Raw genomic sequence first — 24,655 nt, forward strand, 5'->3', positions numbered from 1 at the left:
CCCTGGTTACGCCTCCTCTGGCTCGGTCGCACAGCTGCGCGGTGGCTGACTGACTTCCGCAGTGGTTGCCGGGATCGCGCTGATGTGGCCCCAACCCCGCCTCCCTCCCCGCCCCGCGATGTCGGAAGAAACCCGACAGAGCAAATTGGCCGCAGCGAAGAAAAAGGTAAAGTGCACCGGGTCGCGGCCCCCTGGCCCAGCCCCAGCCCCATTCCGATGGCAGGACCACGGCCAGAGTCCCTGCCACTCATGAGGCACACCGGGCTGGGCTCCCCCCAGCGCCTCTGGGCTCCCCCCACAAAAGTCTTGTCAGCCAGCCCCGCCCCCTCAGCCGCCCAGCCCCCGCCCTCGCCAGTCGCCCCCGGGTGACTTTGGGCTGGTGACTCCCGGGGCTCCCCGCTCCAGACTCGGCCCTCACCTCCTGCCGCCCCAAACCGGACCTCCCTGGGCGATTTGGGCTCGCGTCTCCAAGGACCTGGGTCCTGGCCCTGCGCTCCCCTCCCCCATCGCAGAGCAGCGACTCGGACGTCGCGTTGATGTTCCCCCCCAGGAGTGGAATGTAGTGACGTCACAGCCCCCCTCGGAACCGTAATTAGTGCGCGAGACCAGTCTTTGATCTTAGGACCCAGTCCCCTAAGTGTTCTCATCCCGCTTCTGGTTCCTCTGGTCACAGCATAAATTTCCAGCTGGAAGGGGATTGGGGACTATGGCACCTAGGAGGGAGAGGTTTCAGGCTGCCTTACACCCTTAACATAGACACTGATAGTGTGAAAAGCCTACACTTCCCCCGTGAGCTCAAAACATTGGCAGTATCTCTGGGTGGCAATGTGAGAACGGGATTGGTTTGATTTTCCCCCAGGCTTCTACTCTCCAGAGAGACTAACATTTTTTTTCTGACTTCCACCTCATATTCGAATTATCCATGGTTCTGGGACCAGAGTGCCCTTCAGTGGTCTCTGGAATGAGATCTGCTTATCTCCTGTGGAACAGGTCTTGGGAAACTGAACTTGACAGCTTGAATCTTCCTCATATCATCTCAGCCTGGGGTACTTGAAGTGCCACAGGATAAATATCTTTCTGAAGCATCAGTTTCCCTTTATTCTCTTGAGAAAAAAACATTAATGTACTTAGGGATGACAGTCACATAAATTTCTAAGAGTATACCAGACTTTTCTCTGAAATGAGGCTTGGGTTGTCCTCTTTCTGTTGAATTCCCAGGTTCAACAGAAAGGCTGCCTTTTGCCAGGAGGATACATTGATGTAAGTTTCAGAGGCATTGGTGCATTTCTTACATTAACAAATGTGTGAGGATGTATGACTCTAAACCACACAGTGTACAGTTCCTGCCGACTTAATGTTCCAGCCCACATTTTAAGATACATATTTATTTTGAGAGGCGGAATGTCACTATGTTGCCCAGGCTGGCCTTGAACTCCTGGCCTTAAGTAATCCTCCTGCCTTAGCCTCCTAAGTAGCTGGGACTCCAGGCTTGACTTTTCCACCTCATATTTGAATTCTCCATAGCGGAGTGGAATGTAGTGATGTCGCAATCCCCCTCAGAACCGTAATTAGCGCGTGAAACTGACTTTTGATTTTAGGACCCAGTCCCCTAAGTGTTCTCATCCTGTTTCTGGGATGAGAGGTAGAAAGGTACCTCTGCCTCTGGTTTTGGCCCCTGGCAGCTGCTGATTTGTGGCAAAACCCCAGAGCTTGGAGTCAGAAGACTGAGTTTAAGTTCAATTCTTGCATTTTTTTAAGCCATGGTATCAGTCCCTCTCAGTCACTAAGTGATTGTGACAAGACCTTGTAGACTTGTTGGTGGCATTAAATCAGATGGTATATATGAGTATTTCGGAAAAATTGTAAAGTAGGATGTAACTGTAGGGGCTTGTAGATCTCATGAGTATTATTGCTCTTCTTTTCCACAGTTGAGAGAATATCAGCAGAGGAACAGCCCTGGTGTTCCTACAGGAGCGAAAAAGAAGAAGAAAATAAAAAATGGCAGTAACCCTGAGACAACCACTTCTGGTGGTTGCCACTCACCTGAGGATGTGAGTCTTGGCTGGCTAGGCTCCTGGGGACAGGGGGCCCAAGGGGCAGTAGAGGGTAATTGTTATGATTGTGGAAGAACTGTTGGGTACTGATTAAGAGTTCTGGGTGTGTATCCTACCTGTCCATCTGCTAGGGATGTGATTTAGGGCAAATCGCTTGAGCTTTTTGGGCCTCTCTCTTCACATCTGTAAAGTATTGTTTTACTTACACTTGTGAAGTTTAAATGAGATTTGTTATTATTGTTGTTTTTATGTGAATCCCTAGTACAGGGCCTGCTGTAAACACCCAGGACACCCAGGAAATGGTAGTTGCTGTTTCATTTTCCTCATCTCCAGTCTCAAGGGGAAGCCAGGCCAATGACAACAGCCACTGGCCATCAGGCTATCCCTTTAGGAGTCATTGAAAGGGCCCCAGGGTGTGGTGAGGAGAGCCCCAGGCACTAGGATTAGGGGAAGATCTAACTTTTGAGTTCATCTTTGCCACCAGCTTGCTGCATGACCACAGAAAAACCACTTCTTCCCCTGGGCCTCAGTTTCCTCCTCTGTAAGATGACATTGGTTAAGATCAGTGTCTCTCAACTTGTTTTTTAGCTGGAGCCCCCTTCGTTCAAGTGAACCCTTACTCAGAAGTCTGGTTTTTAAAATGGAGGTGGAGGTCTGCAGCTCTGCTAGATTCACTGCCCACATCCTGGGCCTAAGGAGAAGGGTCCAGTGAGCGTATTAAGAGCTGCATTGGTCAGGTGACTCCACTCTGTGTGACTGCATCCTTCAGGGGACTTTTCCATCTATTTGTTTCTGCCCCCGGCAAGGCAGCAGGTGGCCATTTGGAAGGATGGCACAGGCCATGGTATTGATCTCCTCCACTCTTCTTCAGCATTTCGTTTCCCTGAACCCACATCTTCCTCCTTCCCTGACTTTCTTGCCTCTCTCTAAGCCACTTCTACCTTTCTTCCCCTGCCCTTGTTTTTCCCTTTTCGCCTCCTGTAGATTCAGGACATTCTGAAGGTGCTGGTGTCCGACCTTAACCGTTCCAATGGGGTAGCGCTCCCCCCATTGGACAAGTGGAAGGTGAGGCAGTGCCGAGACCCCTCTCTGGCTTGCTCTCTCCAGCTGTGCATGCCCCTGAGGCTTCTCTGGTTTGGGGGATACTTTGCCTCTGGCTTATTTTATGTTGCTGCCATTAACCTTCCGCCTGTTTATGTCCGCTTCTTCACTTGCTTGATTGATCGGGTTTTTATTCTTCCCCAAAATCTTTTATCATCTTGGAGAAGGTGAGACATACCTTAAAGTTTAACAGTTTAAAGGTAATTTGGGAATAACTTTCAGAGGTGTGTGGGATTTGGGGCTTTTTTTTTTCTTCTTTTTTTTTTTTCAGAGACAGAGTCTCACTCTGTTGCCCAGGCTGGAGTGCAGTGGCACAATCTTGGCTCACTGCAACCTCTGCCTCCTGGTTCAAGTGATTCTCCTGCCTCAGCCTCCTGAGTAACTGGGATTACAGTTGCCCACCACCATGTCTGGCTCATTTTTGTATTTTTAGTAGAGATGGGGTTTCACCATGTTGGCCAGGCTGGTCTTGAACTCCTGACCTCAAGTGATCCACCCACCTTGGCCTCCCAGAGTGCTGGGATTACAGGCGTGAGCCACTGTGCCCAGCCTGGGATTTGGGCTTTTGAATGCCTATTGTGGGTACTCTCAGACTAGGAGAGATGAAAAAAAAAAAAAGAAAAAACCCAACGGACCTTTAGGTTTTGCCCTAAAGGCAAAGATCAGTAAACCACATAGAAGTTAGTGATTTTTTTTTTAATTAATTCACTTTGGTTTAAGAGTAGGGAACAAAGGGTTAAGAGAAAATGAGTCCACATTATAGTTGGAAGGATTGAAGCTATTTTTTCAGAGGAACTAACTGTAAAAGATGTGAGGTTAACTAAACAGATGAGTGACCAAGACGTTCTGCCCCTAACTTCTCCAAATGGACATTTAGCCATATTCACTGGGCTCTTGACAACAAAAGCACTTTGATAAATAAACAGTGGAGAAAATAGATGAACAAGGTAGGCTGCACACCGAGGGAGGCAGACTCCTTTGAAGGAGGCAAGAGATAATTTTGGACCATTCCAAATGCTCAGCTCAGGGGGAGGTTGGTTCCGAATGGACTCCAGGCTGGAGAAGGTGGCATTTGAGGCTGGCTTGAAGATTAAAGGTGGGTAACATTAATCCATATGGGGAGTGGGGGAGGCCGGGGGAGTGGTGAGGTCATGGCCAGAGTGTGAACTCACAGATCACCTTTCAGGAACACAGGGAGTCTGCTGGGGGGCAGGGCATGGGGGTACACAGGGCTAGGAGACAACCTCCTCTGGCTGTGATTTGGCATTTCCTCCATCTCTGACTCACCTGGGGGACTCCTTCCTGCCAAGCCAGAGGAGCAGGACACAAATAGAGCCTGTTGGAGATGGGTATGGGGAGAGGGACTGAGACAGAGCAGCCTTGGCTGCTGTTAGAGTTGTCCAGTCGTCACACCTGTTACCCTCCAGTTGATCAGGTCTGTCCAGGTGCTGTGACTCACCTTGCCAGCTCAGAGGAGACACTGAGTGGTACGGTTGGGGAGCACAGGCCTAGAAGCGTCCTGTAGCTGAGTATTTGGCTTTTGCTCTGCCAATGGTCCAGTGGATTAGGGGGTCTGCAGCCTGTTTCCTTATGCTCTGAGATTCCGTGCCAGCCCAGGTCCCTCTGTTCTGGAAACAAAGGCCTCGGTCCTCATATTTCCGTCTTGTTGTTTTGTTTTTGTTTTTGAGAAAGAGTCTTGCTTTTTCTCCTGGAGTGCAGTGGTATGATCTTGGTTCACTGCAACCTCCCCCTCCTGGGTTCAAGTGATTTTCATGCCTCAGCCTCCCAAGTAGCTGGGATTACAGATGTTGCACTATTGCACCCGGCCATGTTGTTTTGTATTTTTAATAGAGATGGGGTTTTGCCATGTTGCTCAGGCTGGTCTCGAACTCCTGGCCTCAAGTGATTCACCTGCCTTGGCCTCCCAAAGTGCTGGGATTACATGCGTGAGCCACCATGCCCAGCCCCTTGCTATTTTTATACCTTCTCTATATGCATAACTGTTTCTAATGTAGGTTTTTTTTTTTAATTTCTCATTTTTATTACCATGTAAGTTTTCTACTCCAGGAATGCAGGCCCGTGATTGTAGTATCTTGAGTAGAGCTGATAACATTTCCAGAAGTAGGGAATAATGGAGAGAGAAAAAATACCTTAATGGGATGGTACATTTTGAGGAGAATAGGCTTTCTTAAAAACTCTATCTTGGGCCGGGCGCGGTGGCTCAAGCCTGTAATCCCAGCACTTTGGGAGGCCGAGATGGGTGGATCACGAGGTCAGGAGATCAAGACTATCCTGGCTAACACGGTGAAACCCCGTCTCTACTAAAAAATACAAAAAACTAGCCGGGCGAGGTGGCGGGCGCCTGTAGTCCCAGCTACTCGGGAGGCTGAGGCAGGAGAATGGCGTGAACCCGGGAGGCGGAGCTTGCAGTGAGCTGAGATCCGGCCACTGCACTCCAGCATGGACAACAGAGCGAGACTCCGTCTCAAAAAAAAAAAAACAAAAAAAAAACAAAAAAAAACAAAACTCTATCTTGGCTATAAGACTTAAAATTATGAAATAACTTGATTGCTCACAAAATAATCATGCTTTGTGTGTCAAAAAGTCCTCAGAAAAATGCTTTTTCAGCCAAGTGCAGTAGCTCATGCTTGTAATCCCAGCACTTTGGGAGACTGAGGAGGCTGGATCACCTGAGGTCAGGAGTTCGAGAGCAGCCTGGCCAACATGGTGAAACCCCATGTCTACTAAAAATACAAAAATTAGCTGGGCATGGTAGTATGCACCTGTAATCCCAGCTGCTCGGGAGGCTGAAGCAGGAGAATCTTGAACCCAGGAGGCAGAGGTTGCAGTGAGCGGAGATCTTGCCACTACGCTCCAGCCTGGGCGACAGAGTGAGACTCCATCTCAAACCAAAAAAAAAAAAATTTCCCTTCCTCTGAGCATTCCTGTGTCTAATCCTAGAGATCAGTGGGAACCCAGGATGCCAGGAGGGCCCTAAAGACTTGCAGGGTCCATTGCTAGGAGTGCCAGCCTTCCCTCAAAGGCTTATGCCTGGCCAGCAGTTGAACCCCTGCTCTGACCTATTAGATTCAGTTGTAGGCATTGTCAAGGCAACACCAGGTTCCATGGTCACAGTAAACTTGCAAAGATGCAAAGACAGCTTGGCTCATCTTCAGTTCCACCAGCCTCTGCAGCACTTGCTGTAAGGAGGGAAACAGATTTGGGTTTTCAGAGGCCAGGGCTGAAGGGTCCAGCGAGTACGCAGTCCTTTCCCTGGAGAGAGGTGTAGCCACTTCCCCCAGACCCAGCTTCCCTGGAGAGAGGTGTAGCCACTTCTCGCAGAACCAGCTTCCGTGGCCAGGCCCTGGCTCCCTGGTGTTTTTCTCTTGTCCAGCTTAGCTGATCAGCCAGCTTTTTCCGCTGTCTGCCCATCTGGCCTGTCAGATATTAGAAGACCTCTAGAACCAGAGGCTTGGGTCAAGAGTAAGGCCAGAGCCTCGAGAGAGGCCGGGTGGGGCTCTGATCAAGCAGGTAGGTCCAGTTGGGGGCGAGGGAGAGGCTCCATGTGACCCCAAGTTCTGAATCCTAGGATTGTCCCCAGGTACAATTCCCAGGAAAGAGGCCCCATAACTTCCAAGTTGCCAGGAGCCATAGGGCAGATGTCTTACCTCTGTTTTCTTGGGTGGTTTCTTGGTTGGGTAGATGTTTTTGGAGGTAAGAGGTTGGGGTGGGGGTGGTAGCCATGGTTTATTCTCCTTTTACCTCCAGATAGTTGGGGAGAGGCTTCTAGTTGGGTAATTTTTTTTTTTTTTCCTGGAAAGGTCTGAATCAGAAACACAGCCAATAGGCCAGGTTCAATGGCTCACACTTGTAATCTCAACACTTTGGGAGACCAAGGTGGGAGGATCACTTGAGCCCAGGACTTTGAGACCAGCCTGGGCAAGATGGCGAGACCACATCTCTATAAAAATTAGCTGAGCATGGTGGTGTGCTCCTGTAATCTCCGCTACTAGGGAGGCTGAGGTGGGAGCATTGCTTGAGCCCAGGAGGTGGAAGCTGCAGTGAGCTATGATTGTGCCACTGCAGGGGAGAAGGGAAGGGAGGAAAGGAGGAGAGAAGCAGGCAGATAGCTACATTGCCCAGACAACTACTTCCTCATCACCATCCTCTGCCCACTAGGGGCCCAGTTAGGGTCACTCTGCAGCACAGACTGGCCTTCTGGAAGAACAGTGCCTTTCTCCTCCCTGACTTTGGCACACCTTCCTCCCACCTGCTGTGGCTGCCACAGGTCAGTGCCTGCTGCTGTCTTTTGCTGAGCTCCAGAGAGAGCGAGGTCCTCGTGTTCATGAAGGAGGCCGTGCAGCCCCTGCTTTGAGCTTTGGCCATCTGAAATGCTGCCTAGCAGCCCAAGGCCTGGGCAACCATATCCACACCCCTGAGTGGCTCCTAGCATGTGTGACTGTCACTGACTGCAGCAACACCTGTCCTACCTGTTCCACACCCTTGTGTTCATGGCACTGAGGCACCTTCTATCCCGCATGGCCCCCTAACCCCCTGCTCTGTTCTGTGACAGACACCCAAGGACAATGCTGATTCTCTACAACCGTCTGATGACACTGTGTTACCTGGCGGTGTCCCTTCCCCTGGTGCCAGTCTCACTAGCATGGCGGTATCTCAGGTTTGTGCCTCCTCCCCCTCTGCCTACTCCCCTCCTGTACCTACTATGGATTATCTTCTCTTTTCACAGGTAGCTTGTTCCCTAGGGCCAAGGGCTCTTCCTGGGGAATGGGCTGGGGGAAGGCTCAGACTAGGCTTTTTCTTGAGGTCTGGGGATATGGAAGATTGTTGGAATGAGTTTGGGAGCTTGACTCACCCTGTCCTGGGTGATTCTTAGCAGACATTGAATGACCATCTCATACGTTTCTTCCCACACAGAATCATGATGCTGACAATGTCCCTAATCTCATGGATGAAACTAAGTGAGTGTCTCCTGTTGGGGCAGCAGTCTCTAGGCCGAGAGAGTCAGGGAGGCCACTGCCCATGACCTTCTTTCCCATTGAGCCACCTGCACCCCTGACCCCTGTGTCTCCATCCCTAGGACTTTCTCATCAACCGAGAGCCTGCGACAACTCTCCCAACAGCTCAATGGTCTTGTTTGTGAGGTACCTCAGGAATTGAGGCCCAGAGTGGGGTGCGGGGGGAAGGGAACTATGATAGAAAGAAACTGAGGCAGGGATTCACAAGAGAGGGAAGATCCTGGACCAGCCAATGTGCTGGGCAATGTTGAGGAAGTCGGCTTTTCCCTGAGCTTTCTCCCTTGAAGTTGTGCACATGAAGGAGTTGGACCCTGTGACTGGTTGCATCATTTTATCCTGCTGCAGAAGCACTGGATGAGAGGTGCTCGGGAGGGAAGGATGGTGGGGAAATAAGAACCATGAGAGAAGTTGGCACAAAGGGGTTACGGGACAAAGGGTCCAAGTTAGAAGAGAAAATGTTGCCAATTGCTGGGGAAGAAAGGAAGTCAGAGGGCTTAGACACTGAGGGGACAGAACATCTCCATGTGCACTCTCGTCTCTTATAGTCTACGACATGTGTGAATGGGGAGGGCCCTGCATCATCTGCTAACCTGAAGGATCTGGAGGTAAGAGGCCCTGGGCCGTGGCCCAGTGACCCTGCAGGCCAGCCCTCCAACCTCCTCCCATAGCGGGGGCTGGGTGCCCCTCTGCCAGCTGAGACAGCCCACACACCCCCCAACCCTAATGATTGCTCTCTCTACCTCTCCCCCCAATCCTCCTCCAACTCCTCCTCTCTGCATGCGCCTCAGAGCCGGTACCAACAGCTAGCGGTAGCCCTGGACTCCAGCTATGTAACAAACAAACAACTCAATATCACGATAGAGAAATTGGTAAGAGTCCAGTGGGGTCCCCTGATTCCACGCTGCTAATCCTGGGCTCCAGTTTCCCCTTGGGACCCTGAAGAAAGGGGCAGGGGGCCCCTGGTGCCAAGGGCGAATGGGGAGCTGGGGGGCCCAGGCCTCAGCTGGAGGGACCCCAGAGCACGGAGCATGCAGCATGGCTCTTCTGTTGCTGCCCTCTTTGCCTACTCTCTCTTCTCTAGACACCCCTGCTCGAGTCCTTGCCACACATGCCCTGGGATTGTTGCCTCTTGGGGAAGCACTAGCCTGACTGGTTGTCAGGAGCCCCGTATTTCCACCCTGACTCAGTCCTTAATTTGCTCTTGGATTCGGGACAAGCCACCTCTCCTTCTTGGGCTTGCATTTCCTGAGGAGGTAGAGTTAGAGAGTATCAAAGGTCTCTTAGCTCTGAGCGTTGAAGATTTAAAGGCCCACTAGAATGTAAACCTCAGGGCCAAGGGCTCCTGTCTGTCTTTTTCTGTCTGATATCCCTGCTATTAAGAACTGTACCTGGCCTATATGTGCTCAGCAAATGTTTGTTGAATGAATACACCTTTCTAAATCACAAACTGGCAGAGGGTGGGCTTTTCTCACACTCCATCTCTAGAGGTTTATGTTACTGTCCTTTCAAGAGAATCCAGATTCAGACTTTCAGTTCTGTGGTTGTGGGCAAAAACCAACAAAGACACAAATCCCCTTTCCTTGGGAGCCTGAGGAGAGTTGAGCAGTTCGTGTTCCCATTGGGTCTGAGAACTTTGCCTTTAAAATCCATTCCTGGCTCCTGCCTACCCCTTCCTGGTCTGGGGAATAGGGTTGAGGGGGCCACCCTCAGTCACCTTCCTTTGACTCTTCCCCACAGAAACAACAGAACCAAGAAATTACGGATCAGTTGGAAGAAGTAACGTGATTTCTTTGTTTGCTCACAACATGACAGCTGGGTTTGGGGGGCACTCAAATGTAGAGGCCTCAGTCTCGTCTCACCCGCTCCCAGCCTGGGGAAGAAGGCTCACCCCCCAAGATTCCACCCCATCCCCACAGGGTCCCTGATAACCTGGTCCCATGGGTGGGCCGGTCCTGGGGCATTGGTGGCATTCTGGGGGCATGTCCCTTGCTGTGCCATCTCTGCCTCCCCCTAGTAAGAGCTCTGTCTTCCTCTTCCTGTAGGAAAAGAAAGAATGCCACCAAAAGCAGGGAGCCCTAAGGGAGCAGTTACAGGTGAGTGGAGGGGGTGAAGTTCCGCCCTGTCCTCTGGAGAATGTTTCTTTCCTTCTTTTTCAGCACTTGCTTGGGTTTCCTCCCAAAGGTTCACATTCAGACCATAGGGATCCTCGTATCAGAGAAAGCTGAGTTACAGACAGCCCTGGCTCACACTCAGCATGCTGCCAGGCAGAAAGAAGGTGGGAATCTGGGCACCCCATCATCCTTCAACCTGGCACTTTGACAGGCCTTTAGGGTGAGTCCTTTGGACCCCATCTCAACCTCTCTCATTCCAGGAGAGTCCGAAGATCTGGCCAGTCGCCTGCAGTATTCCCGGAGGCGTGTGGGAGAGTTGGAGCGGGCTCTCTCTGCTGTCTCCACGCAGCAGAAGAAAGCAGACAGGGTGAGTCCAACTGCCTGCCCCGAACCCTGGCAGCCTGGCTTCCCAGGTGGAGGAGTGAGCCTAAAGGTCTCTTCTGCAGGGTTGAGTGTCCTGCCCAGAAGGCAGCATGGGCCATTTGTCACTCCTTTTGTGTGTGGTTGTTAGAGGCATCCTGGGGCTGAGTCAGCTGCTGTGGGTGGGTGGGGGGGCACTGTGAGGAGTGAACACTGGACACAGAGCTCAGAGGCCAAGTGCCCGCCCTGCCCTTACCTAGCTGTGGCCTTGGCCAAGTCCTAGGTTGGGGAATGTGGTATTTGTTCTGTGAAGGTACAGAAGAGTATCTTTAGTATGTTACCATTTGTGTAGAGAGAGGGAACGTGTGTGTGTGTGTCTGTGTGTGTGTCCGTGTGTCTGTACATATGTACTGTGACAATATACATAAAACATGTCTGCAAGGATTCATAAAAAACTCAGGAGAGAGGAGCAGCATGGCTGGAAGATATTTCCCTTCTGTACCTTCAGAGTTTTGGACAATGCGAATGTATGATCCTTTCAAAAATTGAACAAAAGATTAATTTCCCTCTTCCTATCTGTGCCCCCACCCCCAGGGAACAAATGAACTTAGAGAGTCAGATATACCTGGCTATTCAAATCCCAGCTCTGTCTAAGTGATCTTAGGCAAACACTTAACCTCTAATACTACATATTTTTCATCTACAAAATAGAGGTAATAATATTGCAGTGAGCTGTCTCATGTGGTGGTTATGAGGATTAAATGGGATTATTAGCATGGTGCCTGGTGAAACACTCAATAAAGGTTCAAACAGTGGTAGTAATAATGATAATAACAATAGCAATATTATCTGATCTCTCTGGGCCTCTGTTAGCCAGCTGTAAATTCAATCTTGGCCAGGTGTGGTGGCTTATACCTGTAATCCCAGCACTTTGGGAGGCCGAGGTGGGCAGGTCAACTGAGGTCAGGGGTTTGAGACCAGCCTGACCAACATAGCAAAACCCTGTCTCTACTAAAAATACAAAAAATTAGCCAGGTGTGGTGGCAGGTGCCTGTAATCCCAGCTACTTGGGAGGCTGAGGTAGGAGAATTGCTTGAACCCGGGGGCGGAAGTTGCAGTGAGCCGAGATCACACCACTGCCCTCCAGCCTGGGTGACAGAGGGAGACTCCGTTTCTAAATAAATAAATAAATAAATATACAAAAATTAGCCAGGTGTGGTGGTGCATGCCTGTAATCCTAGGTACTCAGGAGCCTGAGGTAGGAGAATCACATGACCCCGGGAGGCAGAGGTTGCAGTGAGCCAAGATGGCACCATTGCATTTCAGCCTGGGTGACAGAGGGAGACTCCATCTCAAATAAATACATATATACATACATACATAAATTCACTGTCTTTTCCTGTCCCTTCCACTCTTACCAAGCTCTGTATTTTTTTTTTTTTGGAGACGGAGTCCCGCTCTGTTGCCCAGGCTGGAGTGCAGTGGCCGGATCTCAGCTCGCTGCAAGCTCCGCCTCCCGGATTTAGGCCATTCTCCTGCCTCAGCCTCCCAAGTAGCTGGGACTACAGGCGCCTGCCACCACACTCGGCTAGTTTTTGATATTTTTTTGGTAGAGACGGGGTTTCACCGTGTTAGCCAGGATGGTCTCGATCTCCTGACCTTGTGATCCGCCAGTCTTGGCCTCCCAAAGTGCTGGGATTACAGGCGTGAGCCACTGCGCCCGGCCTTTTTTTTTTTTTTTTTTTTGAGACGGAGTCTCACTCTGTCACCCAGGCTGGAGTGCAGTGGTGCCATCTCGGCTCACTGCAAGCTCTGTCTCCCGGGTTCACTCCATTCTCCTGCCTCAGCCTCCCAAGTAGCTGGGATTACAGGCACCCGCCACCACGCCCGGCTAACTTTTTGTATTTTTTTTTTAAGTAGAGATGGGGTTTCACCGTGTTAGCCAGGATGGTCTCGATCTTCTGACCTCGTGATCCACCCGCCTTGGCCTCCCAAAGTGCTGGGATTACAGGTGTGAGCCACCGCGCCCGGCCACCCTTACCAAGTTCTTTTAAAAACAAATGAGACCAGCTGGGCACGGTGGCTCACACCTGTAATTCCAACACTTTAGAAGGTTGAGGCGGGTGGATCACTTGAGGTCAGGAGTTCAAGACCAGCCTGGCCAACATGGTGAAACCCCATCTCTACTAAAAATACAAAAATTAGGCTGGGCGTGGTAGCTCACGCCTGTTATCCCAGTACTTTGGGAGGCTGAGATGGGTGGATCACAAGGTCAGGAGATCGAGACCATCCTGGCTAACATGGTGAAACCCCGTCTCTACTAAAAATACAAAAAAATTAGCCAGGTATGGTGGCAGGCACCTGTAGTCCCAGCTACTTAGGAGGCTGAGGCAGGAGAATGGCGTGAACCTGGGAGGCAGAGCTTGCATTGAGCAGAGATGGCGCCACTGCACTCCAGCCTGGGTGACAGAGTGAGACTCCGTCTCAGAAAAACAAAAACAAAAACAAATTAGCCGGACATGGTGGCGTGTGCCTGTAGTCCCAACTACTCAGGAGGCTGAGGCAGGAGAGTCACTTGGACCTGGGAGGCGGAGGTTGTGAGCTGAGATCTCACCATTGCACTTCAGCCTGGGTGACAGAGCGAGACTCTGTCTCAAAAACAACAACAACAACAAAATGAGACCATGGGCTTGGAAATGCCTTGAAAACATGTCAAGTGTGATTGAGAGTGAAGAAGTGTTACTGTGGAGTAGTTACTGTAGCTATTGTTACTGGTCGGCCAGCTGCTCCTCTGCCTGCTATATCCTGACTTAACCTTTCTGTGTTTACAGTACAACAAGGAGTTAACCAAAGAGAGAGATGCCCTCAGGCTGGAGTTATACAAGAACACGTAGGACTGGGGATGGTGGGATGGGAGGTCTGGGGGCCCTTAGCATGGGTGGTGTGCTGGGAGGTGGGGGGTACAGGTAAGCATGGTGAGGTGGTCATACAGGTTTGCATGTGTGCCCAGCAAAGCTCTAGTGCCAGCTGCGCCACTGACTCATGGTGTAGCCTTGGGTAACTCATGTCTTATCTCTGGCCTGTACATGTGACTTTTGATTCCTGGGGTTCCTTCCAGTGCCACAGTTCTGTGGTTGTGGGGCGAGGGTAGAGGGTGGATCACCAAAGCAGTCCTTTCTGTTCTTTGTTCATTCCTTTCTCTACTGCCTCTGGCCATAGCCAAAACAATGAAGACCTGAAGCAAGAGAAATCAGAATTGGAAGAGAAGCTTCGGGTCCTAGTGACTGAGAAGGCTGGCATGCAACTTAACTTGGAAGAACTGCAAAAGAAGTTAGAGATGACAGAACTCTTGCTTCAACAGGCAAGAGGCTGCAGCCCCATGGGTGGTGGGAGCCCCATCCAGCTGGGGCCATGGTCTAGGGGTCATGCAGGGCATGGGCAGGCTCCAGCCAATAGCTGAAAATTTGGGTCCTTGTTCCAGTCCTGGCGTAAAATCCTCTAGAGAGTGCTAAAAATCTACAAATTGGGGACCTGGGGAATCAGAATCTTAGGGTTAGGGCTTAAAACAATTTTTGTTTTGTTTTGTTTTAAAGCATCATGGGTGAAAACCATTATTTTAGAGATTACATTTATATGGCTAGGTCATGAGTCTGTTTATTTCCTTCTGAGGTTCAAGCCAACACTTTCACTATTCCATGGTAATAACAGACAGTAGAGAGCTTTTTTTTTTTTTTTTGAGACAGGGTCTCGCTCTGTCACCCGGGCTGGAGTATAGTGGCGCGATCTCAGCTTACTGCAACCTCTACCTTCCAGGCTCAAGCCACCCTCCTGCCTCAGCCTCTCAAGTAGCTGGGACTACAGGCGATACCACCATGCCTGGCTAATTTTTGTATTTGTAGATACAGGGCTTTGCCATGTTGCTGAAGTTGGTCTGGAACTCCTGAGCTCAAGCAATCCACTCACCTCAGCCTCCCAAAGTGTTGAGATTATAGGTATCAGCCACCATGCCTGGCCTGAGATCTTTTTAAAATTATTTTTTATTTCTAAAGCAAAGAAACGTGACAGCAGAGTTGTATTGACTGAGCTGCACATTGAGCCTAGCCCTAGCCCTTTTAAGGGGCACTGTTTGGAACGGCCTGGGCTCCCCAGATCTAAACTTCTCACTCTCCACCATCCAGTTTTCAAGCCGGTGTGAAGCCCCTGACGCTAACCAGCAGTTACAGCAGGCCATGGAGGAGCGGGCACAGCTGGAAGCACACCTGGGGCAGGTGAGGGATGTAGGGAGGGATGTAGAAGGAAGATGATCCCAGGTGGCCAGGAGTAGGTGACAACCAGTGACAGTCCTTCCTAATTTCTGTGGCCATTCTTGCAGGTAATGGAGTCAGTTAGACAACTACAAATGGAGAGAGATAAATATGCAGAGAATCTCAAAGGAGAGAGCGCCATGTGGCGGCAGAGGATGCAGCAGATGTCAGAGCAGGTGAGACCTGACCCTTCAGCTCCCCTGCAACCTTAGATAGGTCACTTGATCTTTCTGGGCATCTGTGAAATGGGAGGAGCACAGCCAGAGGTGCTCATGGGTCTGGCCTTTGTGGAGCTGGGGGCAGAGAGGGAGATGGTAGCCTGTCCAGCCACCAGCCCCTCTCCAGGGCACTTTCCCGCTGTGCTTTGGGCAGGTGCACACATTGAGGGAGGAGAAGGAATGTAGCATGAGTCGGGTACAGGAGCTGGAGACGAGCTTGGCTGAACTGAGGAACCAGATGGGTAAGCTGGGGCTGGGGTAACCTGGGAGCAGGACTGGGGTCAGAGGGCTGTCGGGGTGGTTTAGAATACCCCACGGAGTTGGGTGGATGGAAGGGCTTTGAGGCAGAGGGAAAGAGGTCTGTGCCAGGAGATAGCAAGTCTCATCATCTCCACAAGCCTCAGTGCCCCATCAGCAAAGAGGGAGGAGTGCCCATTGTTGGCCACCCACAATTGTCACTATTGGAAAGTGGCTTGGAAGATTGGCTAACATCTGGGTGCAAGGAATCATTAGCAGGGAGGCCACGTCTGGGGAGCCTGAGAGGAGCTATGGACCAAGAGGAGGGTTTTCTTTGAGAATCCAGAGGCCCTTATTGTCTGCTTCCTTTCTCAGCTGAACCCCCGCCCCCAGAGCCCCCAGCAGGGCCCTCCGAGGTGGAGCAGCAGCTACAAGCGGAGGCTGAGCACCTACGGAAGGAGCTGGAGAGTCTGGCAGGACAGCTCCAAGCCCAGGTGCAAGACAATGAGGGCTTGAGTCGCCTGAACCGGGAGCAGGAGGAGAGGCTGCTGGAGCTGGAGCGGGCGGCCGAGCTCTGGGGGGAGCAGGCGGAGGCGCGCAGGCAAATCCTGGAGACCATGCAGAATGACCGCACCACCATCAGCCGCGCACTCTCCCAGAACCGGGAGCTCAAGGAGCAGCTGGCTGAGCTGCAGAGCGGATTCGTAAAGCTGGTGCGCAGCCCCGCCTGGAGAACCTACCCTCCCCACTAGCCCTCCGGGCCTTTGTTTTCCCACCTGTAAAGTGGGGCAGTGTAGCCCTCACGTGAAATGGTACTTCTGGAGGCACCTGTGAGCCAGAGCCCTGCTCCGATGGCTGTAGGGGAGAGGGGATGATTTTTCTAACCTGTCTCCACCCTTCCTGGTGCCATGGGAGGCAAACACCAAGGCAGCAAGTTTTGGGGTCTCCAGCTGCAGTGGGTGGCCGCTGATTGCTTCTCTCTGTCCAGACTAATGAGAACATGGAGATCACCAGCGCACTGCAGTCGGAGCAGCACGTCAAGAGGGAACTGGGAAAGAAGCTGGGTGAGCTGCAGGAGAAGCTGAGCGAGCTGAAGGAAACGGTAACCCTACCCCATCCAAGAAGTGCTGGGAGGCGGGCACTAGCCTCTGGGGAGGGGTGGTGTGAGGCCAGAGGCAGCTCCAGCCTGGGGAACAGGTGACCCCAGCACCCTCCGGGGCAGTCCTGTGACTGTTTCTTGCTCCCTGCCGTCTGACTTTTAGAGGTGGATAGCCCTGGGTTCCTCTCAGATCTGGACATCATCGTCCCAGCTAGAGGCATGGATTTCCCCCAATCATAGGGAAAGAGACAGTGGTATAAGAGGCTCCTTAGATTCAAACAGGATTCTGGCCTCTGCTCCACTGGTCACCATTCAGCTACTCTGCATCTCTAAGCCTCAGTTTCTTTACCTTAAAAAGGAAGTTAGTATCTTCCTTGCAGAGGTGTAGAGGATTAAATGAGATAATACACGGAAAGCATTAGGCATGTAGCACACTTAGCAGATGGTAGTTGGCTCCCTCTGCATTTCCACCAGTCTATGGCCTACAGTTTAAGTGGTGGGAAGCAGCATGTGAGATTTGAGGCTGGGAAAGAAGGCAGTAGGCTCTAGGCAAGGGAGGCAGTCACTTAGGCCTGGAGCAAGGGGCCAGAGGTCTGGGCAGGCAACAGAGCCTCACAGAGCCCTCGCTACCCTATTTATGGGCCCCAAATCTGAAAGCAGGCCACCACCTGCCCTCACGCCTAGGGTCTTCCTACAGGTGGAGCTGAAGAGCCAAGAGGCTCAGAGTCTACAGCAGCAGCGAGACCAGTACCTGGGACACCTGCAGCAGTATGTGGCCGCCTATCAGCAGCAGGTGGCCACCTATCAGCAGCTAACCTCTGAGAAGGAGGTGCTGCACAACCAGTTACTGCTGCAGACCCAGCTCGTGGACCAGCTGCAGCAGCAGGAAGCTCAGGGCAAAGCGGTAGCCGAGATGGCCCGCCAAGAGTTGCAGGAAGCCCAGGTGAGGGAGTTGCTGAGGGCAGGGCCCCGAGGGGGATGACCTGGCAACCTCCATGCCGTCTCACTCTCTTTCTTGGCCCCTTAGGAGCGCCTGGAATCTGTCACCCAGCAGAACCAGCAGCTACGGTCCCAATTGAGCCTCATGGCTCATCCTGGGGAAGGTACGGGAACCTGCTCACAGGAAGAGGAGAGAGCCCCAGGAGGAAGGGGGGACTGTTAGCAGTGTGGAATTGAGTTGGAAGAGACCTTTAGAACAGCTGGTCATTATGCCAACTGGGTGTCCACACTAAGTTCGGCATCATTATGGTGACTTCCTGGGAGCAGGGGACTAGCAGGTTGCCTAAGGATGGGTGAACTGGCCCAGGTCAGAAATGAAGCAGGTCAGAACTCCCATGCTGATCGGTAGTGGGACTGCACCTGGGCAGCATAGCGAGCTCTTGGCTCTTAAAAAAGAATAAAATAAAAAGCTGCTCATTCCCTTCTGGGGAGGGGCTGGCCCAGGGTTACACAGTGAGGGTGGGGGCAGAGGTGGGCACACTGTACCCTTGTTGGGTTGTCTGATGACCCCTCTGGCCACCCCCACAGGAGATGGACTGGACAGGGAGGAGGAGGAAGAAGAGGAGGAGGAGGTGGAGGCGGCGCCTCGGCCCATGCCAAGCATCCCGGAGGACCTGGAGAGCCGGGAAGCCATGGTAAGGCTGACTCCCCTCCCTGGCCTTTGCTGTCTCCCTCTGTGGTCCCTCCCAGACCCCCTTCTGCTCTTGGTTTCCCGGCCTTCTGATTTATTCAGACTCACCGCTTTCCTGGGAGCCAGTGGTCAGACGCCCATTTCACCTGGGACCAACAAGTGCAGCCTCTGAGGCCCCAAGGGAAGGGCTGCTCTCTACCTCCCTGCCTGTTCGTCCTATATATCCTCCTACAAGAACGCACCTCTCTTGCCTGCAGGTGGCATTTTTCAACTCAGCTGTAGCCAGTGCCGAGGAGGAGCAGGCAAGGCTACGTGGGCAGCTGAAGGAGCAAAGGGTGCGCTGCCGGCGCCTGGCTCACCTGCTGGCCTTGGCCCAGAAGGAGCCTGAGGTGGCAGCCCCGGCCCCAGGGACTGGGGGCGATTCTGTGTGTGGGGAAACCCACCGGGCCCTGCAGGGGGCCATGGAGAAGCTGCAGGTGAATGAGTCTCTCCTGGCATGGGTCAAGAAGGGTGGGGGCGGGGCTGGTCGCTGCCAAGATGTGACTCCATTGTTTTGGTTCCAGAGCCGCTTTATGGAGCTCATGCAGGAGAAGGCGGACCTGAAGGAGAGGGTAGAGGAACTGGAACATCGCTGTATCCAGCTGTCTGGAGAGACAGACACCATTGGTGAGTGGGAGGCCAGGGCACGGCAGGAGGAGCTGCACAGTGGTCGGAGGGAACCCAGTATCTGAGCCCTGTCCTTCCGCAGGAGAGTACATCGCACTGTACCAGAGTCAGAGGGCAGTGCTGAAGGAGCGGCACCGGGAGAAGGAGGAGTATATCAGCAGGCTGGCCCAAGACAAGGAGGAGATGAAGGTAGGGCGTGGAACATCTCTGTGGGGGTGGAGGTGGGCACGGGCACAGGCATGGCAGCTTAGCACCCCTCCCTCCAGGTGAAGCTGCTGGAGTTGCAGGAGCTGGTCTTACGGCTTGTGGGCGACCGCAGCGAGTGGCATGGCAGATTCCTGGCAGCTGCCCAGAACCCTGCCCATGAGCCCGCTCCAGGGGCCCCAGCCCCCCAGGAGCTTGGGGCTGCCGACCAGCAGGGTGGTGAGTAGAGCCCTCGGGAGGGGTGGGCAGGCAGGAGCAAGGGAGGGCTTGCGTGGCGCTCAGAGCCCTGCCTCTCTCTCTCCAAAGATCTTTGCGAGGTGAGCCTCACCGGCAGCGCGGAGGCCGCCCAAGGAGAGGCCAGGGAGGGCTCTCCCCGTGACAACCCCACTGCACAGCAGATCATGCAGCTGCTTCGTGAGATGCAGAACCCCCGGGAGCGCCCAGGCTTGGGCAGCAACCCCTGCATTCCTTTTTTTTACCGGGCTGACGAGAACGATGAGGTGAAGATCACTGTCATCTAAAAGCCGGCCGCTGTCAGCAAAGCCTGAAGAAGGGGGGCTGGAGACCCTGCCCCCACTATATCCCTACCACCCCCTCAGTGACCCCTTTACCCTTCCAGTAGCAAGCATAGACCCCTGTCTAACGGGGGTAGACAGGTGCAGATGAGGTGAAGATCACTGTCATCTAAAAGCTGGCCACTAAACTTAAAAAAAAAATTAAAGTTATGGGATTAAAAGAAGTTATGGGATAAAGAAGGTTATGGGTAAGTTATGGTATAGAAGTTATGAAAAAAGGCTGGGCGTAGTGGCTCACACCTGTAATCCCAGCACTTTGGGAGTTCAGGAGGTCAGGAGTTCAGGACCAGCCTGGTCAACATGGTGAAACCGTGTTTCTACTAAAAATACAAAAATTAGCCAGGCATGGTGGCGTGTGCCTGTAATCCCAGCTACTCAGGAGGCTGAGGCAGGAGAGTCACTTGAACCCGGCAGGCGGAGGTTGCAGTGAGCTGAGATGGCGCCATTGCGCTCCAGCCTGGGCGACAGAGTGAGACTCTGTCTCAAAAAAAAAAAACAAAAAACACGGGATTAAAAAAAAAGTCAGGATAAAAATTTTAAAAAGCAGGCCACTGTCAGCAAAGCCTGGAGAAGTGGGGCCGGAGGCTCCGCCCCCATCATGTCCCTGCCACCCCTTCCCAGTCACCCCTTTACTCTTACAGTAGCAAATAAGACCCCTGTCTAATGGGGGGAGACAAATGTGTAGAGCCTTTGCCACCTTGGCCAGGGCTGATTCCTTAAATTTCTGGATGATGATGATTGTTATTTAATAGCCAGAGGCTCATAGAATTGACTTGTTTGGAGGAGGCCTGATGGCCTCCTTACTCTCACCAAAGCAATTTTTCCCTCAGGGGGGCTCCCATCTTCTTACACAGAGAGGCAGCTGAGGCAGGACAGTGGGGTTAACTGTAGACCAGGTGAGGGCACGGGCTGCTGGGGTGGCCCCGCTTCCCCAGTGTACATATTGTATCTGTGTAACATTTTGTATATTCCAGGGGTAGGGCAGCCCCCTGTATCATACCTAGCAGAGGTTGGAGCTGGCACATGGGGAGGAGGTTCTAATAATTATTTGGGGCTGGGAAACTTATTTATTGATAGCATAGGACAGAGGAAGGAGGCGGGGATGGGGTCGTGGCACCCTGGTGATGCAACTCCTGTTTATTTTGCTTTTTATTTCGGAATAAATGGATTTAGCCATACTGCTCCGCCTGGCGTGTTCCTGTTTCTCTCACTGGGTTCTGGAGTTTGTGCCACTGAACGGGGAGCCCCAGAGTGTCTGAGCCTGCGCATGTGGGCTGTTGGGACCTTCCAGGCCTGTTACCGGTATGCTGCCTGGTGACATCTAGGGGATTACACAGGGACTACCATGGTACCTATGGGGACAGTTCGGCCCCGACGGCCAACAGGCTCAGAAGCCTGATCTAGCGGTGGCCGGGAAGGCAGGGTGCCAGCACCCAAGGTGTCTTCTGTTCTGCCCTCCTGCCTCCCTCGCCTGCCTGAGCCTGGTGGCCTGTTCTGTCTGTCCCTCCCCAGAATGCTGGCCACCCCGCAGGCTCCCTCTAGACTGAGTTAATGGCCCTGCCCCCTAGTGGCCAGAGCTGGCTTCACAGGATGAGAGCCAACTAAGCTCCAGGGACTTTCCAGGAAAAGTGTCCCTTGGAAAGGATGTGGTCTTTTTACCGCCCCCAACAGCACCCTAGTAATGGCTTAGCCCTTCCCCTCCCCTGAGCTCCAGAGAGAACACAACCAGCAGAGGAGACATTCCCCGTCATCCAGAAATAGGTTTTATTCTCAGCCGAGGGACAGCAGGACTGGTAGACTGTCAGGCCACACGGCTGCCTGCACAGCACCCCCATGCTTGGTAGGGGGCGGGAGGTATGGCGGGGGCTGGCTGTCCACAGGCTGGGCATGACAGGGAGGCTCACTGGAGGTGGCACACTTTAGAGGGGGATGTCAGGGGACAGCGTTCTCTTGTAGTTGGGCCACAAGACTCCACAAGGACAGCACAGTGACTGATTCCCAGCGCTAGAGGCGAGGCGGTCGGCCATGTGTAGGTGTGTATATATATGAGTATTTATAGATATTTATAGAACAGGGCAAGGGCATACCACTGAAGGGGCACAAGTTTTCACCAATGGTCACGCCTGGAGGTGTCAGCTCACCACTACAACAGACTAAGTCACAGATGAAGGGGGCTGGCTTTGGGGCTAGGGAAGCCACTGTCAAGTCACAGAACAGCCGTCCAGGCAGGCTTGGAAAGGGAGGTCTCCGAGAAGAGGAGGGATCTGTTTAGAGGTCGAAGGGGGGCCTGGGGCTCTCAGGACGGGATGGACTTGCCTGACCCGATCGGCTGGCAGTTGGAGAGAAAGCAAAGAGAAAACGGGAGAGAGAAAATCGAGGAGAGAGCTGGTAAGGCAAGTGCAGCACACAGCCGGCTGGGGCGGGCCGCACCGCAGCAGGTGGGAGGGCCGGGGAGGGGAGGGTGCAGGTGTGGGTGTGGCAAGGTTCCTGGAAAAGAGGGGCTGGAAGGAAAAGGGGAGGAAGATGGAGGGAGGAGCTGTAGCTTCACAGGTATCGCCTGGGGGCTGTGGCGGCCCTCCCCACCCCACACACGCTGGCCTCTCACACAGCACCCAGGCAGGGCACCCACAGTTCAAGCTGATGCTCGGCCCCCTCGGGCTTCCCTCTTCTCTGGTCACCCTGTCTTCCAACCCACCGGCCCAGGGCCACCCCTTGCCTTGGGGAGCCCCACGCAACAGCCACCAGGCCTGACAGAGAAAGAACACTGCTTGAACCAGGAGGGTGAAACTAAAAGGGATGGCTGGAGGGAGCGCCAGAGGCCCTTCTGGGTGGTCAGAAAACCCAGGACCCTCTGAAATGACCCTGGGGGAGGCAGGGAGGGCAGACAGCCGGATGCCAGTGGCCATAGACTTATAAGTCTAAGAGGGGAGCCTCAGCTGGTCGGGGGGCTGCAGGTCGCGTAGGTGAGGCTGGGCCCTTCCTGCTGGGAAAAGCAGAAGAGCGAGAGTCAGTGGCCGGAGAAGGGGGGCGGGCTCACTGGGTAGAGCTCAGCAGGACCAGCAGGCACGGTCGTCCCCTTGGCTGAATGGCACAAGTAACCCTAGGAGCAACAGGCCAAGGTGCATGAGCCCGCTGGCTGGCTACGGTGCTTCAACTGGGGCCAGGGACACTGCCTTCAGTCACACGCTAGCAGCTATGATGGTACCTGGGAGGGAGGGAAGGGGGCTGTGTGTCCCTGCCTGGCCTGTGAGGTGTGTTGTGGGATGACCGTGTGTATGGGACTCTCAAGCTTTTACCCTAGATCACCACTGGATTGCCAGCAGATAGAGGAGGTGGTACCCTGACTATCACCCCTGCTCTGCAGTGGAGTTGGCTCTCAGCGCTGCCAGGCTGGGAGCTGGATGCCTTACCCCAGGAGCATGACTCTGACTGCACACCAGGCACGGTGTGCCCAGGATGACATTCCTAGGCCTCTGGCCGCCTCACAGTCCAGCCCCACACACAACCCCCTCCAAGTTCCCAGCCTTTACACAATAAACCACGAGCTCTCTGCCCTCTCTGATGGCTCCAGAGAGCACCCATGTCTGCCAGCTTGGGCACGGAGCCTGTTCCAAGAGTCCCCAGGCTCAGCCATGGAGGCCTTGGGCAGCGGCACTGAGTCCCGAGGCTCGCTGGGAAGGGAGGTGAGAGAGCCAGCGGCACAAGGACAGAAAGAGGAAAGAGCAAGTGTACAGCTGCAGAAGGGAGGGGCGGGGAGCCTGGCTCTGAGGTCCCAGGTGCGTGCCCCGTGTGGAGCTAGTGCAGCGGGGCAGACACACCGTTCATGCAGCAGGCAGTGAGGCAATACCTACCATGGCTGACGCTCCTCAGGGGTCACTGATAGTGATTCTGAAAGACAGCACGAAATCAACATGGCAGTTCACACGCACGGGTGGGACAGGCCTGGGGGTGGGGGACACACACACGCACACGCCCGGGCGTGCACACACATGCTGTGAGGCCCCATGGCCCACATGCACACGCTAACACACATGCCCACAAACAACACGCATACGCCTCCTTCCCTGCCACCTCCCGGTGCCCAGCACCCTCACTGGCCGGCGGCACGTGCAGCACGGATCTGGGGCATGCAGCCACTCAGCACACTGAAGCACACGTGTGGGCAGAGTCACAACACAGAAGCTCACCCGCACACAGAGGTATTTGCACCAGCTCCCTGCACACTCGTGCCTGGCGTGCTCAGAGGACCACCCGTGCTGCTCATGGAGACAGGACTAGCTCGCTAATGTCCAGCTGTCATTTCTCCACCTAAGAGCCTTCTGTGGTTCCCTCCTGCCTACAGCATTGAGCCCCCCAACAAGTCAAACTCTTCGGACTTTGAAGGTTCTCCATCCTATGCCCCACCCTCCCCACAGAGCTCTTCCTCATTCTGTCTCTGTTCTCTGCTTTGGCCAGTGGCTGTCCTCGATGCAGCCCACACTACACCTCTGCCCACACTGCAGCTCTTTACCCAGATACCCTCCTTGCCACATAAGCCTATCTCAGCCATGCCTCAGACCGCACTGAAGTCAGGTTGCCTTGAAGAAGCTCTCCCAGACTGCTCTTTTCCCCAAGGTAGCGTCATGATTTGCCAAAAGTTTCTTTTTTTTTTTTTTTTTTGAGACGGAGTCTCGCTCTGTCGCCTAGGCTGGAGTGCAGTGGCGCGATCTCGGCTCACTGCAAGCTCCGCCTCCCGGGTTCACGCCATTCTCCTGCCTCAGCCTCCCGAGTAGCTGGGACTACAGGCGCCCACAACCGCGCCCGGCTAATTTGTTGTATTTTTAGTAGAGACGGGGTTTCACCGTGGTCTCGATCTCCTGACCTTGTGATCCGCCCGCCTCGGCCTCCCAAAGTGCTGGGATTACAGGCGTGAGCCACCGCGCCCGGCCAAAAGTTTCATGTGTGTTAGCAAGACTGGAGTCAGGCTGGCATCAAACCTTACGTCACATATCTCACACCGCACCATAGACCTGGGTGCCAAATCTGAACTCACGTTGGCAGTTAGCAAAGTGCTCCTACGG

At 53.4% G+C, this 24,655-nt stretch overlaps 2 protein-coding genes across 56 annotated transcripts in view; one reads left to right on the forward strand and one right to left on the reverse strand.

Moving 5' to 3' along the window:
* The first annotated feature begins 51 nt into the window (after nucleotides 1-51).
* Nucleotides 52-20,773, forward strand: GOLGA2 (golgin A2). Of its 22 annotated transcripts, none has more exons than XM_015116726.3 (27): nucleotides 52-166; nucleotides 1,929-2,051; nucleotides 3,039-3,119; nucleotides 7,729-7,833; nucleotides 8,091-8,134; nucleotides 8,254-8,317; nucleotides 8,737-8,796; nucleotides 8,980-9,060; nucleotides 9,929-9,967; nucleotides 10,234-10,284; nucleotides 10,373-10,466; nucleotides 10,563-10,669; nucleotides 13,494-13,552; nucleotides 13,882-14,023; nucleotides 14,841-14,930; nucleotides 15,035-15,142; nucleotides 15,339-15,426; nucleotides 15,797-16,134; nucleotides 16,410-16,523; nucleotides 17,218-17,463; nucleotides 17,548-17,623; nucleotides 18,048-18,154; nucleotides 18,408-18,626; nucleotides 18,714-18,816; nucleotides 18,899-19,005; nucleotides 19,083-19,239; nucleotides 19,327-20,773. In XM_015116726.3, the coding sequence occupies exons 1-27, from the start codon at nucleotides 83-85 to the stop codon at nucleotides 19,539-19,541; spliced, it is 3,102 nt and encodes a 1,033-aa protein (XP_014972212.3). In that variant the 5' UTR covers nucleotides 52-82; the 3' UTR covers nucleotides 19,542-20,773. The 22 variants fall into 22 exon arrangements, with proteins under 22 accessions (XP_014972212.3, XP_077823653.1, XP_077823652.1 ...); XM_077967527.1 differs by having other exon boundaries at nucleotides 15,815-16,134; XM_077967526.1 differs by having other exon boundaries at nucleotides 8,995-9,060.
* A 565-nt stretch (nucleotides 20,774-21,338) lies between these two features.
* The window catches only part of DNM1 (dynamin 1), a 53,175-nt gene continuing 49,858 nt past the window's right edge, over nucleotides 21,339-24,655 (reverse strand). For 11 of the 34 annotated variants that reach the window (XR_013405438.1, XR_013405435.1, XR_013405443.1 and 8 more), the window contains one exon: nucleotides 21,339-21,924. Coding sequence is in view for 13 of the 34 variants with exons in the window: in XM_015116732.3 (XP_014972218.1) it covers nucleotides 21,864-21,924 (61 nt within the window). In the remaining 21 variants the exon portion in view is untranslated. Of the gene's footprint in view, nucleotides 22,696-23,446; nucleotides 23,484-24,193; nucleotides 24,196-24,655 lie in introns of all 34 variants that reach the window. The other 23 variants (XR_013405440.1, XM_077967631.1, XM_077967628.1 and 20 more) reach the window with 7 other exon arrangements.

This window comes from Macaca mulatta, chromosome 15 (assembly GCF_049350105.2).
Source record: "Macaca mulatta isolate MMU2019108-1 chromosome 15, T2T-MMU8v2.0, whole genome shotgun sequence".
NCBI lineage: Eukaryota > Metazoa > Chordata > Mammalia > Primates > Cercopithecidae > Macaca > Macaca mulatta.

What these genes read in the sequence shown, in the direction of transcription:
- GOLGA2 (XM_077967523.1), top strand. Translation starts at nt 119, where the DNA reads ATGTCGGAAGAAACCCGACAGAGCAAATTGGCCGCAGCGAAGAAAAAG. An exon ending in TGGCCGCAGCGAAGAAAAAG is followed by an intron (nt 167 to 1,928) that starts GTAAAGTGCACC and finishes TCTTTTCCACAG; the next exon opens with TTGAGAGAATATCAGCAGAG. An exon ending in TGGAGAGACAGACACCATTG is followed by an intron (nt 18,817 to 18,898) that starts GTGAGTGGGAGG and finishes GTCCTTCCGCAG; the next exon opens with GAGAGTACATCGCACTGTAC.